The sequence below is a fragment of the Chelonoidis abingdonii genome, chromosome 2, assembly GCF_003597395.2.
Source record: "Chelonoidis abingdonii isolate Lonesome George chromosome 2, CheloAbing_2.0, whole genome shotgun sequence".
NCBI classification, from domain to species: domain Eukaryota; kingdom Metazoa; phylum Chordata; order Testudines; family Testudinidae; genus Chelonoidis; species Chelonoidis abingdonii.
In genome coordinates, this window is record NC_133770.1 from 14,029,358 (window position 1) to 14,045,926 (window position 16,569).

General features: G+C 41.9%; 1 protein-coding gene across 3 annotated transcripts in view; it reads left to right on the forward strand.

Moving 5' to 3' along the window:
* The window catches only part of OXSR1 (oxidative stress responsive kinase 1), a 126,104-nt gene that overhangs the window by 86,021 nt on the left and 23,514 nt on the right, over positions 1–16,569 (forward strand). For all 3 annotated transcript variants that reach the window (XM_032784041.2, XM_032784043.2, XM_075062177.1), the window contains 3 exons: positions 6,101–6,210; positions 9,329–9,430; positions 15,873–16,006. In XM_032784041.2, the coding sequence (XP_032639932.1) occupies positions 6,101–6,210; positions 9,329–9,430; positions 15,873–16,006 (346 nt within the window). The remainder of the gene's footprint in view (positions 1–6,100; positions 6,211–9,328; positions 9,431–15,872; positions 16,007–16,569) is intronic.

Consider the following 16,569-nt stretch of genomic DNA (forward strand, 5'->3'; position numbering starts at 1 on the left):
CACACACACTCTCTCTCTCTCTCTCTCTCTCCCTCTCCCTCTCCCTCTCCCTCCCTCTGCCTCTGGAAATTTCCACTACATGCATCCGACAAAGTGGGTATTCACCCACGAAAGCTCATGCTCCAATACGTCTGTTAGTCTATAAGGTGCCACAGGACTCTTTGCTGCTTTTACAGACTTTTTACACTTGATTCTGACTAACAGGGAGGAGTTGGTTGCAAATCTCATGGTGAAGGCAATTTGAATGAAAGTAATCATGAAATGATGGATTTAATTTTTCTAAGGAAGGGAAGGATTGAGAGCATCAGAATAAGGATAATGGACTTCCACAAAGCAGCCTTAACAGTCTCCAAGAACTTCTTGGTGAGGTTCCAAGGAAATCTAAAGGAAAAAGGAGTGGAAGAGTGCTAATAGTTTTTCAGAGACAGTATTAAAGGCTCAACAGCAAAGAGTCCTGATGCAAAGGAAAGAGGAAGAATAGTAAGAGGCCAATATGGTTCCATTAGGAGCTCTTTAATGACCTGAAAATAAAAAGAGGAATCACCCCAAAAGTGGAAGGATTGCTAAGGCTGAATACAAAATAGGGCAAGCATATGGGGACAAAATGAGAAAAGCTAAGGCACAAAGTAAGTTGCACCTTGCAAGGAACATTAAAGACATGGAGGGGTGGCTTATAAATACAATAGGAGCAAGATCTCCTGTCCCACTAAGTAGTGGACCTACACTTTCCTTTGTATTTCTATTGCTCCTATTCTATTGCTTAACACAATGAACAGCAAGGAGGATGGAATGCAAGCCCAAATGGGGAAAGAACAGGTTAAAGAATATTTAGATAAATTAGTTGTTTTCAAGTTGGCGGAGCCTGATGAAGTTCACCCTAGGGAACTTAAGGAGTGAGCTGAAGCAATCATGGAAGCATTAGTGATTATCTTTGAGAATTTATGGAGGATGGGTGAGGTCCCAGAGGATGGAAGAAAAGGAAAAGTAGTACTTATCTTTAAAAATAGGGGAAAGAGGAGTTGGTGACTTATAGACTAGTCAGCCAAACTTCAATAGCTAGAAAGATATTGGAACAAATTATTAAACAATCAGTCTGTAAGCAGCTATAGGATAATAGTATTATAAAAAATAGTCAGCATGGATTTGCCAAGAACATATTATGCCAAATCCACATATTTTCCTTTTTTTTTTTTTTTTTTCTCCCCCCAGGGGTTCTTGCCTAGTGGATAGAGGATGGGGAGCAGTAGTCATGATGTATCTAGATTTCAGTAAGGCCTTTGACACAATCTTACATGATATTCTCATAATCAAGCTAGGGAGATGAAATTGATGCAAGGCAGTGGTCCGCAAACTTTTTACCTTATGTCCTTCACCTTACCCCTGCCCCTCCCCATGGGGCTGGGAATGGGACTGTGGCTTGGGGGCAGTGGGGAAGATGCAGACAGGGGTAAGGGGGCTGAAGCCACAGCTGGGAGCGGGGCTGGCAGCCAGGGCCCCAGGTGTGGGAATGGAGGTGGGTGACGCTCCCTCCCTGCCCCCATCACGGTGTGTGGTATACCACATCCAGTGCACTAAATGCCCCAATAACCAGACAATCACTATGCTCTTGAATGAGCTCACACAGGAAAAAGATAAAAGGTAAAAACACTATCACCTGTGAGTGACCACTTTTCACAAAGTGTTCACTCTATATCTGTTCCCTCAGTCCTCATCCTCAAAAGAAACCTCCACAACATTTCCAATAGATGAGCCTGAGAGCTTAAATTTGTCACTTTGTTAGACACAAAACCATGGATTGAATAGAGACACTGGATTTATGACTTACTGCAACAATCTGTAACCCACTAACACCCCCTTCGAAGTACTCTACCCTGCTCTCCCCGTTCCTCTCTCTGACTAGTCACTTCACCTTGGAATGGTTCCTTGAAATACGTAATTACTTATGCTAAGCAATCTCTTCCACCTTGTATTTAGCAGTGACACACTGAATTTGTTTTCCAGACCTGAAATGAGCTTCATGTAAGCTTCAGAGTGGTGGTGTGTTAGTCTGTATCAGAAGAAAGAGAGAGGAGTACTTGTGGTGCCTTAGAGACTAACAAATTTATTTGGGCATAAGCTTTCATGGGCTAAAACCCACTTAATCGGAAACAACACAGATGTAAGGATACTGCTGGTACCTTATTTCCACCTCAGCAGTAAGAATAAAGTTTAAACTTGTGAGCAGCTTTTTACAAATATTTCTTGCGATAACAGCCACTCTGTATTTTTTAGAGCAATAGTGCACACTGTTACAGTGGGCTGTTTCAGCAAATTCGAAATCAGTAAATTGATTGAAAAACCATTGACTAAATCAGCCATGTAAGGGAATACAGTTTAATTCCACCAAGGCTTTCTGGTGACCTCAAGACAAATGCAGAGCTCAAGGGATTTGTTGCCAGAATTCCAAGATAGAATTTATAAAATTCTTACATTTTTCTGAAATGTGTGCGCTGTTTAAAGGACTTTTATTTTTGATGCTGGAACATTTTTACCTGAAATGATATTTCCTTTACCCTGCATTGAAGTAAGATGATAGTTCATTATTTAAAATACATGTGTAACCGGGTCCTTTCCTCAGCCCCCGCCTTGCTGAAGCTCTTTGCTGTCCCAATAAAGCACTATGAGCCTCTTCTTGATGCAACACCTGTGGCTTTTATTCACACAAAGTTCCCACCACCAGTGATACTATTTACAGAGCTTTACAGGTCTTACTGTCTCCTCTTTTACAGGGAGTCTACCCCAGCCTGGAGATGGCACTTTCTCTGGCCGTTCCCCCCCGTTCTCTGGCTGTCAGCCAGCCTTTATGGCCCTTCAACCTGTAGGCCCACAGGTGCAGCCAGTTCCAGAGGCCAGGCACCAGACTTCTCCCCAGCCCCAATCTATTTCCCCTGATTGGGGCTGGCTGAGCAGGGGCTAATTAGATGCCCTTGCAGCAGCACCCTGGTACAACATGCCTGTGGTACTTCAAAAATTTACCTCAATTGCAATCTCTTGCTAGAGTTTTTAAATTACCCTTATTTTTAGAAACAATAGAGGTTTCATAAAAATACATGTCATGAGGGGCAAATGTCAGTGACTTTTGGTAAGACCACAAATTGAGACTAGGATGATTTCTATCCAAACAAATTCTGAGGCTTCAGCTAAATACAGCTAATTTTAGCAAACCTTGTTTTGGAACCTCATGAGAGCTTACAAGTTCAGCAGGAATGAAACTAGTCAATACTTGGATAGGAGGCCTCAAAGGAAAACTTTGACACTGCACCTCTGGTCATTCTGTAGAAACAGAGGGACTGCTGTACAGGATCAAGGTAATGGTCCATCTAGACCTTTATTCAGTACCAGATTCTTCAGAGGTCAGTGCAAGAAATGATAAACAATTTGAAATTGAGATTATGGAAAGTTATTTATACTCAAGGGATGAATCCCACAGCACTTTAGGCTCCTCAACAGGCAGTGGTGGTTTTAGGGCTTGAAATGTGAGATCATATAAATGGCCAGTGTTTTTCCTGGAAAAAATCTTCCTGTAGTTACAATTGGGTATAGTTTCTTTCATTTCCTCCATTAAACTGTCTTTTTTGCTACTGTGTGCTGTTTGTTCAGTCCGAAATTATTGGTGGGTGAAATAATTCCTGTGTTTAGGTTCTGATCCTCCAAGGCCTACACACACTCGCACTGAAGTTACTTGGAATCTTGTATAATCAGAGCTTCAAGGATCAGGCCCATCATTTGTATACCAGTTTGTCAAATAATTTGGGATCCTTTGGGCTAAAGGGAGCCTTACAGAGGTATGGTACCAGATATCCAAAGTCTATATAGGGCTTGGAGCAAGTCTTTCTCTGTATGTATAAATTTGCCTCTATAAAAAAGATTATAAAAATAGAATAGATTGTATCTGGGACTACCAACTCCCAGACAGAGAGGTTACATCCAGAGCCATCAGCCAAAATTCTTCAGCAAGTCCCGTCCCTTCAGCAATCCAGCACTGCAGTCTGTGTAGCAAACTGGCATTTTGGGGCACTATGGAATAAATGGAAGAGAGCAGGAGTGGGGACTCGGAGAAGATTTTTTTTTAAAAGCAACCTGAAAGGACCATCAGTTGAATTTTTTGTTAATTTTGATTTGATTTTTCCATAGATATGTGACACAAATCAGGACAGTCTTGCCAGGATTTCTTTCCCATCTTGTGTGGTTATTTTCTCTTCCTTTACTCTGCCCATACACTTAGAGCCTCCCATAAAAAAAATTCTCCTCGGCTCCCTCTTGGACCAGTGACTGTCATGTTGCCATATTTGTTTATATAGCGCTCCTCTCATTCTGAGCAGAGAGCTTGTATCATACTTTGTTCCTGCATGGCAGCGTCACTGTTCACAAACTCACGGTACCACACCTGTATCTGTTGCACAAAATATCAGCATTGTGATTGCAAGCTCAGATTAAACTTCCTTTAAAATCATGATTTAATTAAGAACTGGAACTAAAATTATTACTGTGAGGTGCCTCCTGAATAAACATTCTTCATGTTTCAGCTTGACAAAGGAATTATAGTCCAGGTTGGACTGTGGTGGCGGGGGAGGACTTATTTAAAATACTGATATAATAGAGATATCAACATCCAGTCCCAAATTGCCTCTGCATAGCCTCCTTCTTCAGTGGGAGACAGTTACACTTCTTGATTCCAGTAACATTACCACTTTGTCACTGATTGGCAATAGCTTGTTAACTTCAGGTACCCAATTAAAGTGTTGTTTGACTAGGGTGACCAGATATCCCAATTTTATAGGGACAGTCCTGATTTTGGGATCTTTCTTATATAGGTTCCTGTCACCCCCCACCTCCATCCCGATTTTTTACACTTGCTGTCTGGTCACCCTATGTGTGACATAGTTATAGGTCTTTGACATAATATACTTCACTTGGTAGCATAGTATCGAAAACAAAGGTATTGTGCATCCCACCTGCATGAAACAGTTGTGGTCCACATGACACTTTTCACATTTTACCAATTCTAATCCTTTATTTAAACACCTAACTCTCCCGCCCTCATTCTGGTGCAGAGTCTTCCTAATGAGCAGAGCACTAATCAGTGCCGTGTTGTTTTCCGAGGCTGCAAACAGAATGAAATAAAGGCTCTGAGTGGTATCTCTTAACTTGCCCAGGGCTCAAAAGTGGGACGGGCCTAAATGAGGGATGCAAATTATTTCCAGAAGCCTAAAATGCTGTGGGATTCATCCCTTGAGTATAAATAACTTTTCATAATCTCAGCTTCAACTGTTTATTGTTGGAAAACTATTTATATCAGACATAAAAGTGATGGGTCACATTCTTCATGTTAGAATGTTGGTGACTTTGAGACTGAAGTGAATGACCTCCATCAATGAGATGGTAGATAGATGTGATTTCCCTGCCTGCCCTCTGCTCTTATTGGGATATTTGCATTGTTGCTAGGTTTTTGAATTAACATCAACATTTATTGCTAATCATTTTAGCTGATGGGATAGGGAAGGAGGTGAGTAAAACCTCTGTGGGTGGGGAGTTACCGCAGAGAGAAGAGAAGACTGATGCAGATATGGAAGAAAAGAGAAACTAAAAAAAGAGGTTGGGAGATGGGGGAGAGGAAGAGGAAAGGCAGAAGCCTTTGATCATAGAAGTCCAGGATGTTGCTAAAGGACACAATAACTCACTTAACTGAACTCTTATTGTTTTACTATATAACAACCATTTTCTCCTTGGTCTCTGTATGAACTTCCCATGAACACCAGTGGGAGATCTGCTGTGCGATGAGGGTGTATGTAGTCCTTCATTCGTTCCCTGTCTCAAAGACCATTGTCAAAAACTAGAATATTGCACTTCCCACCTCTTGAATGTAATTGAATAGTTTCCATGGTTATGAACATTGTCAAAGGACTAATTTGCCTTAGTCGATCATTCTTAGTCCTTCAGAAACTTCCCCATGTGACCATCGGCTGCATAGCTGAGATTTCTTGTGGGCTTCCTCCTCCCCCCCCCCCCCCCAATTGTTCCGGATATATTCTTCACTGTAGGCATTTTTTTGCTATTTCAGACTTCGGTGTTAGTGCATTTTTAGCGACTGGTGGTGATATTACCAGAAATAAAGTGAGAAAAACCTTTGTGGGCACCCCCTGCTGGATGGCACCAGAAGTCATGGAACAGGTAACTGTTTAATTGGTAGTGTCTCGTTAGCTCACTTGCCATGTACAATTTTCTAAGTCATTGATGTTTGTTTATGAAAGCTTTGGTCACTGTGGTGGCTCGGTTCTCATGCCACCCACTGTGGCTTTCTGAAGGTCCCAGAGGACAGCTTAGTGCTCGGACCGCTCAGTATAGTACAGGCTGCTTTCTTTAAAATTTCAGACCGATTTGAGCACTCACAATTTCAGGCCCTTCTTCTATCTGTTAGGTTTTTTTCTAGCACTCTTTGTCATCCCAACTAGCCTCTGATAAAAGGCTATGCAAGATCCAGGATTGTTTCTTAAACTCAGACAATGGTTGCTGCTTGTTTCAGTGAAGCTACTTGCTCCATTAAAGTGAAGGATATTGGGGATGATGGGAGGGATAAAAGAACATTCAGTGCAGACTACTCCCAGCAAGGCAAAACAAATGTCAATGTCAGTAACTGGTGTGGAGGAAAACTGGGGGATGGGACATGGGACCCAAGGGACGACTCATTACTCTGACGAATTTTCCACCCCTCCTGAAATCCTCGTTAGTATTTGTATCCCTTGAAAAGGAGTGGCTGCCTCTAGGATGTTGGCTTCTTGCTCCTTCCTTGAACTGCTGATCAGCTGGGAAAGGAAGTGATGTCTGCTCTTGTTGTCTCATTTAACTGGAGGCACAAGGGACAGAGCAGCAGGGCAGACAAACATCTGTCAGGGATGGTCTAGATAATGTTTAGTCCTTCTATGCGTCCCGGGAACTGGACTAGATGACCTCTCGAAGTCCCTTCCTATTCTATGATGTCACCTGGGCCTTATTGGACTTCTCCAGGCTGATTGTGTCCAGAATGTCTGGATTAAGGAGGAGAGGGGATTAGATCAACAAAAACAAAAAACTAGCTAATCAAAGAAAGGGATTGAGAAAGGAGAAAGCTGAAAGGATAAAGTGGTTATAAAGATCTTTAACCAGGAAGGAAATGTAACTAAAATGAAAAGACTTAATTATAAATATGTCTAGTATTTTCTATTGAGACAGATATTCTGGGGACTATAGGAGTTAGTAAGGACTGTGAGTGTGGAATTATTACAAGAAAGTATTTTGAAAGTCTGTTTATACCATCCCATTCCCTTCCAGCAGGTGTCGCTATGAGCCAATTTTATCTTGAGTTATAGATAACTAGAAAAGGCAGATATCAAAGAATTTTTGACCCAACTCCGTTTCTTAATTTTGGGATAAACTTCCCTATCCCACCATTATCCCTCTAAATGCTATGCACATTTTGACTTGAAAACAATTTATGGCACAAATTGAAGAGGTAAATTTCATTGATCTAAATCCATAAAGTATAAACAAATGAAGGCTATTGGTATATTCTGGATCAAAATTCAAGTGAAGAGCTGTTTTCCCTTTGGGTAGCCATTAGCTATATTAAACTAATATATAGGAATTGGAAAACTTCCCCACTGACTTCACTTTACAAGCAGGATTTTGTACTGGAATCGGAAGCCATAAATTAGGTGTTAACATTTTATTGAAAAAAAAATATTGATGTATTTGTGCACCTACTACAAGACTAACACTGTGCTTCACTGTTGTTTTTGTCTCTTTGATTATAGTTTAAATTTATTCTCCAGCATTATTGAGCCACATACAGTGTGATGCAATGTAATTTTATTAAACTTTACAGAGATTTTTTTTTCTCTACTAATGTAATCATATAAAGTCAATTTTACATAGAAACTGGTGGTAGTAATCTGCTTTTACTATCACTTAAATCCCATCAAAATGGAGTATCCCAGGCAGGCTAGATATGGAGTATCCAGAGAGATGTGTGTGTGTGTCTGTCTGTCTGTCTGTCTCTCCCTCTCTCTCTCTCTGACACACACACACACACACACACACACACACACACACACACACAAATTGCCTGCAGAACTTAAGGAGCTAGTACACGGTAAATGAAGTATAGTAAACTTATCAAATTTAATTTTAACCATATGAATATAGAACAAGATGAACCATAAATTGAAATCTGGACGTGTTCTTCAAAATGCAACAATAGTCTTGTTCCTTAAAGGTAGTTTGTGCAAAACTTTTGGCTTTGTCAGAATTAGTGTCTTCTCCTAAATTAATTGTAAATTTATCTAGTGCAATACTGCTATTAAATTTGCACTTATTCAACTACTGCAGTCTTCTCCCATTTGTCTAGAGAGCAGGAAATGTGAACAATTTCATTCTGGCAAAACACTTGTGGTTTGTAGTTCTCATTAAAGTTAGTACACAGTGTCTCTTCCCTGCAGTGGATAATGTAAACTTTCCATTTCAGATGCCAAAACACTAGATAATGTTAATAAGGAAAAAGGCTTATTGGCATATGAAATACTTTTTTTCTTTGCATGGTGGAGGTAAAAATGTTATATGGGTTTAGTGAGCAAATCTGCCCATCTAATGTGGAAACTACTAATACCCATTAAAACAAAAGACAATCTAATGGAAAGCAAAATATTAAATATCAGCAATGGCTTCTATAAGCAGGAATGAGGAATTTCTCAGTGGCCTGGCTCAACTCCAGGCTGGCATGGACTTCCCAGTGCAAAGAGTAGAGTGCTAACCTGTTTCAGGACTGGACGTGATTGCAGTTAGTTTAACAAAGTAGCTGGTTAGACACATGACTGTGTGGGGGGCTGTGCCTATCAATCTCCTAACTATGACTATTTCAATCATACCCAAGCAATCTGACTTTCCATATTAGTATGGAAGCCAAAGCCTGGTTGAACCCAATGCCTAGTAGCCATCTTGATGTGTAACCTTTGTACTTGTAGTGTAGCATATGAAAATTCTTTTACAAGCTACAAATACGGTCTTCCTCAGGTATGACTGTTCTGTTCTATCTAAGGTTTTCTGATTTGCAGCCAGGAAGAAACTGAAAGGTAAAGAAAGGCATGTTCTTTCCTAGGTATAATTGCAATGCCGGTGAAGGTTAATGGGAGATATGTGCCTTTCAGAGTCCTTGAGGGTAAAGAAATGATGCAAACAAGCTCCATTCAAAGCCTGTAGGCAGCGGTGTAGTTGGGATAATGAAAAATATGTAGAATAATATCTTGTTACTTTTCAGGTCAGAGGTTATGACTTCAAGGCAGACATCTGGAGTTTTGGAATCACTGCTATAGAGCTGGCTACAGGGGCAGCTCCTTATCACAAATACCCACCGATGAAGGTGAGCAGTAATCTTCAAATACTTGTGACAAAAAATAGTATTAAACAGTATTTCTTGAGGTTATTTGAAAGAATGTGGTCAGTCCAATTTTCCTCTCGTTGAAAAGCTGCCTCTCCTTTGTGATTGTATTCGTAAAATACCACCAGACTCCCAGAATTGCGTTTTATAATCTCTATGGGGAAGTCCTTTTAAAAGCTGCATTCCTTTTTTGTGTTTATATGCTCAAAATAGAGAAGAGTACTGTTCAACTCTATGCCCTTCCCTGCGCAGATACTCATGAGTAGTACTAGACATCTCACCTGGATCCTTTAAAAACAGCATAGCAGTCTTCTCTTAGAGTTGTAGAAAAACCAGTGGTTCAAAGGCATCTAATAGGGCATCCAGTGCCTCCTGGTTAAGGGGATAATCAGTCCTCTTCTACCTCAGTGTTCCTTCTATCCACCTACTCATAAAATCTGGAACCAGTTGTCCCAGGTGAGTTTTTAACTGGGGGCTTGGATACTTCATTGGATCAGTAATAGAGGTAAGAGGCTCTACATTCTTCTCCTGGGTTGAATGTTAGCCCAGCTGGAGACTGAAAGTTGCTGTCTGGTGGCTGTTGAGTAGCCTGTGTAAAATGAATGGAGAGTCTCAGCCTTGGGTATTCCCGAAAGGTAATTGGGTTCATTCTGTCAGAGAGGTAGTACATTTCACCATGTTTTTTGTCAGCTCTTAACTGTCTGATGTCTATTTGGGGGAGTTATAACTGTGGGAACTGAGCTAGGATTTGTGTGTAATATGGTATTTTTGTTGGTTTAGTTCAGATGTTTCCATTTTAAAGGTACATCACTTAAGCCTGGGGAGGATTGTTGCTCTAAACTAGAGCCATGTGCAGGATATTTTTTGAATACTATTTTTCTCCTGCTCCCACCCGCAAAAACTTTAGATCCTGTGAGAGAGACAGAATCCCCCATGCTGCTACTTAAATATATATAAAAAAAAATTCCCCTCTCACCCCTATGGGTGGTATGTTTCTTTCAACTTCAAGTCCTCTACAGAGGCCTGGAGTTGAGGGTTCTGCGCAGTATCTTAGCTGTTCCTAGGACTGCACTCTTCTGGACAGAGAGCTCTGATGTTGTCCTGGACTGTTGGAGCCACCACCCAGCTTAGGAGTTACAAGCCCCGAGTGCTCCTACCACCACTGGGACCACTTTGGCCTTCACTTTCCACATCCTCTCTAGTTTCCTCTTTCAGGCCTGGAACTTCTCCAGCTCTTCATATTCCTTGTTCTGATGTTGCTGTCAGCTATGGCACTGCTATTATCTATCACCAACGCTGTCTTCTGCTCTTGTTCTATGATCCACGATGTCTGGTTGATTGGGCAGTACCTGCCTGTCCGTCTGGATCTGAGTCCCACAGAATTTCTAGCCCTGCTATTCTCCACAACTTCTGTGGAATCTCCTACTGGTCTTGGGAGGGTCTAGCCCATAACGCTGTGCAGATTTCCTGTACACAATGCCAGCCACTTGGTTGTGCCGTTCAGTGTATCCTGTTCCTGCCTGCATCTTACATCCTGCCACTAGTGTTTGGACTGTCTCTGAGGCCTCTGCACAGTCTGCACCTTGGGTCCTCTTAGTGTGGTAGACCCCTGCTCAATGGATCTGGTGCTCAGTGCCTGTTCCTGTTGCTGTATGATCAGTGCCTCAGTGCTGTCTTTTAGTCCAGCCTTTCCAGCCACTGGTAGGATTTCCCAATGTCAGCCACCTCAGCTATCTGTCGATGGTACATCCCATGCAGGGTCTTGTCTGCCCATGGCACTTCCCTTTGGTCTTCCTCCCATGTCTGCTGCTGCCTCAGGCATCTCTCAGCAGCTCATCTTTGGGGCCATCTTACTGATGTACTCCTGGATGTTCCGGTTTCGTCTAGGACAGTGGCTTTGACGCTCACCAAGCCTGCCTGCCTTCTTCCGGCTGGTATACAGTCTCGGGGTTGGACTTGGGGTGGAAACCTCCGTGCATTGTGAGGAGCTTCCGGGTCTTCACATCGGCAGCCTCCATGTCCTCCTTTGGCCAGCTCACTATACCGGCAGGGTATCTGATGACCGGCAGGGCGTATCTGTTTATGGCGTGGATCTTGTTCTTCCCCCTGAGCTGGCTCTTCAGGACCTGTCTTATCCTTTGGTGATACATGGATGTTGCTGTCTTCCTTGTCTCCTCATCGTGGTTTCCATGTGACTGTGGGACGCCAGGTACTTATAGCTGGTCTGTATGGCCTGTATGTGGCCCGCTGGTAGTTCCACCCCATCAGTCTGACTATCTTCCTCTCTTCACTACCATCCCGGCACACTTCTCCCAGTCCGAATGACATCCCAATATCCTCACTATAGATCTGCATCAGGTGGATTAGCAAGTTTCGATGTCTCGTTCATTTAGCATACAGCTTGATGTCATCCATGTAGAGGAGGTGGCTGAGGTAGTTCCACTCCTGAACCTGTACCCATATCCAGTCCTTTGATTATCTGGCTGAGGGGGTTTAAGCCCTGTGCAGAAAAGCAGCGGGGACAGTGCATCACCTTGGTAATACCGCAGTTGATGGCCACTTGTGCAAGCTGCCTGAGTTACTTCCCAGTGTTGTCTTCCATAGTCCCATTGAGTTCTTGAGGAAGGTCCTTAGTGTCCTGTTGACTTTGTATAATGCGATTGGATAGCGTAGTGGTTAAGAGCGCTGCCCTTGGATACGGGAGACGCGCCCTTTGATACGAGAGACCGGGGTTCAAATCCTGGTGGGACCCAACTTTCCAGTAGGGGTCCTTGGGCAAAAGACCCCTAACGCTTCACCTCCTACCTCAAATAATGAGAGTGACACGAACTAGGAGAATCACGCCGGCTCGGACGTTCGCCGCGGATTAACAAGGTCCGTGCCGAGATTGAGAACCAGGACAATCTGACGATAAGTGGGCTACTGGAACAAACCATTCATGGAGTGAGACAAGAGAACTGGAATTGATGGAATGCGTACTACAAACAGTAGACCCTAATGAGAGGGGATATATGAAACGTATGAGGGGACTATGGATGGACAAAGACCTACATCCACACTTACTGAGAACACAGCTAGTTACCCACAACGCTTCAACATAGTAAAGAGGAAGCTGCTTCTCTCAGCTTGAGATAGACCACTCCACAATTAATCCCAGACTCAAGAAGACCTGGAAAAATAAGTGGTGTGCAGCCCACACGCTGAAGCTGAAACTTTCGCTTCCACCCCCTCCATTGCAGAGCACAGCAGCTGATATGAGGCATAAGATCATGGAGACTAGCTACAGTCAATCCTCGAGATACCGGATTACCAAGGCTCAGTGGAGAAGTACCATCAGATAGTATGTTAGAAGATGCCAGTAGAGCCCTCATGACAATCCACTACCCCATAAACTCAAACGAATGAACTGGTATAAACGGTACAGCCACTGTAATCCTGGAGATGCTTGGCTACACGATCAAGAAGACAACAGTATGTACCACCTGGAAAATGAGGTTGGAGATAAGATGAAGGCGACTCGGAGAGAAGTTAGTCAGCTGGTGGAAACTACAGAAGGGTGTAGAGATTAAGGATAAGACTCGGCTATTGAAAAATACAAGGGCCTGACTTCATCTGAAGCCCTGAGACTGCTAAACAAAGGCTCACAGCCGGCTACCAGGCAAAGAAGATACACTAGAGAAGCAGAGGCCAAAAAAGTAAAATGCCCTGTTCTCCAAAGAAATCCATCCAAGGTGTACTCCCAACTGCAGTGCAACAACACAATAAACGCAGAGCCACCAGCAGCAGAAACTGAACAGACGGAAGAACAATGGGAAAAGAAGAAGACTCATAACACCAGTGCAAAGTGGCTGCAGGACTGAGAACAGAGCACAGCAATCTCCCAGAACAGAAACCAGTCACCATCACAGTAGACAGATCCAGCAGCGGGTCAGGAACATGAAGAGCTGGACAGTCACCTGCCAGACATGATCCACACCTACTGGCTAAAGAAACTAACAGCAGTGCATGAACGCCTACAGCACAGATGAACCAGCTGCTAGCAGCAGGTTCCCACCCAAACTGGCTAACACAAGGAAGGACAGTGCTGATCATGAAAGACCCCTGCAAGGGAACAGAACCGTCCAACTACCGGCCAATAACCTGCCTCCCCACAACATGGAAAGTTTTATATATATATATATATAAAAATAACATTTTGGCATGTGTATTTTTATTAAAAGTCATAGATAGGACACAGGCAATAAACAATAAAATTGCGGAAATGTACAAAGGGCCAGTGTTAGGGGTAGCAAGCAGGGCGGTTGGCTGGGGCCCTACTCCACAGAAGGCTCCATAAAGATAAGTTACAGGCAGTAGGAGTTGGCCTCGGGCTTCAGACCTGCGCAGCAGGGCTCGGGCTTGCTCTGAAGTCTGAGCCCCACTCGCTGGGGCTGAATTAGTGCAATTTTGAGGAAGTTACAGAGGTCTCATAAAATCACAGAATCTATGACTGACTCATAGCATCTATCTAAAAACAGAATTCAGACACAATTTTTACCATTAAAAGAATAAAACAAAACCTTGTTTAAAACCACATAAAAAAACTTTTTAACTTTTGTTATAATAGACATCAAATCTTTCTACCCCTCGCTTAAATTTAAGTATTAAAACCTTTATTTTTAAAAAAAAAGGAAAACCAATTCCTGTTGTAGTGATGCAGTTGGCTGGATAGGATTCAATGGATTTTAAGACTTCAGCATTCAGAAAATAAGAACCTGTTTCTGGGTGTTCAGATGCCCTTATATTCAGACATACTCGTTTCTAGTAAACGAGTTAACTGAGCACATGGACTGGGGAAAAGAAAAAGTTTCGGTTGTTACTGGTCTGCTGTGTTGTGACTACTAGCTGTTGCTTGCTACACAGCGTTATGGGTTAAGAGACTTGGAGACTTCACTGCTATGCAGACATGTTCTAGACTAATATGGTAATTGTTTTGTCAGATATTTGCTGTGCAGAAAACTTATCCTTTCTCTTCAAATACTTGTTTTGTGTAGTCCAGATTTTTAAATAGGGGTTTTAGAATTGTGTTGCTGTTGCACATTATTCAAATTCTTGCACAAAATTGCAACCACATACCCTGATTATCACTAAGGAATTAAAGGCAAGTTTTCACCAGCTAGCATCAATGGAACAAACATGTTTTCTGGAAAACAATTATTTTATTCAAAACTGGAATATTTAATGGGTTTGACAAATAGTCTGAAAAGAGGCCTACTTATGCCTTGTCTATGCACAGAAATTGCACCAGTTTAATTTAAATCGGTTTTTAAACCTGTTCAGTTAAACATGTGCAAAGCTTTTTGTGGCCTCTAATTTCAGTTTGAGTATCAAATTTTGGTTTAATTTAAGCACATTTCTTATTGCCTGATGCTAACCTGAAATAAGCTTGTCTTAAACTGAAATAAGAGTCTATCCAGGAGATTGCACGAATTAAACTAAAATAAGTTAAACTGATGCAACTGTCCTTTGCGGACAATGCCTTTAACAACCGAGTTGGTTTCAAATGCAGTGTTCATGTTAATAATGCCCCTGGTCTGCAAAGCAACAGTCAGATATTCACTGATTTAGCAGATGTTTTTTCAATAATACTTTCTTATGTGATGATGGAATTTTAAAAACATTTTACAGTAGGTTTTGTGGCCTGCGCTCAGTTCTGCGATTACTATAATCAAACTCCACACATTCAGATCCTGGAATATAAAGGTCACTTAAGTTGTAATTATGTTTTCATATTTGTGACTTGGGAATATTAACCGCCATTTACATTTGATTGTATAATCTGCATGAATTGATGGACCACTGCATTTTTAGAACAGTGGAAACCTTTAAATATGCTGCAGGCTGGTTCCTCTTCTAAAATAGGTGAAACCTGTATCTAGATGACAGAGTAAGACAGAGGCAAGAATACGTTTTTTTTTCTTCAGAATGTTTGGTTTTGTTTTGTTGAGTGGAATAGAAGAAATCATCCACTTGGGGCGTGTGTGTGTGTGTGTGTGAGGGAGAGAAAATTTATCATTTGTTTTTACATTCATAATTAGCCATATTTCTTTCTAACTCCCTCTCTCACAGTGAAATACCTGCAGGGGAATCTGAACTGAGCATTTGAATCTAAGGTCTCATATGACCAATGCTTATAGAAGAGCAGGCTTGGCAGAAATTCTGCGCCCCTTTTCTTCCCTTTGGGGCTGCATCATGCTGGCATGACTGACCTGAGAACTTGCTCTGACCTTACTTTGAATTTGAAGCCTGTATCTCAAGCCCTAACATGTTCAAGATGGTGCATCTCCAGAATGCATCAGGCTGCTGTATGTGTGGGGTTCCCTAAACTGCACTTCTAAGAATTTTTGGTCTTCCTAGATGTTTCCAGTGAATTTAATTCTTTCAGGTTTTGATGCTGACACTACAGAACGATCCACCTTCTTTAGAGACTGGTGTGCAAGATAAAGAAATGTTGAAGAAGTATGGGAAATCATTTAGGAAAATGATTTCATCATGCCTACAGAAAGACCCTGAAAAAAGGTAAAACTACCACCAACATTTTAAAATAAAAGTTGTCCTAGTTAGCTCTCCAAGAAGATTGCAGAGGACCTGCTGTCTGACAATAAGTTCTCCTGGCGTTCATCATTTTTTAAAAATAGGGATAAATGTTCAATATTGTGTAGGACTTGCAAGACACACAACTTCCATTCTGATTAACCGGTTCTGACTAGCTCACTGCTCAGTGTTGTACTCCAAGAGAGTTAATTGCAATTTTTGTCTTACTTCTGGTTCAAGCTTCACTGTGTTTTTTGCACATCAGAAATTATAGATTGTGAACTATGTATTTACCTGTGGAGCTTTTAAAATATACAGACACCTTCTGACTTACAGAATCGTTCCATTCCAGAAAGCCTTGCGTAACTCGGATTTTGCGTAAGTCGGAAACATATACCCGTATGTTACACAAAAATTTCTGCAACTTGAGAATCCTATTTCTGGCTAATGGAACTTTTTCTGTAAGTGCGAATTTGCGCAAGTCGGGTGTTGTGTAACCCGGGGAGCATCTGTACATTGTTTTTAAATCTGCAAGTATAAGAAGGCTC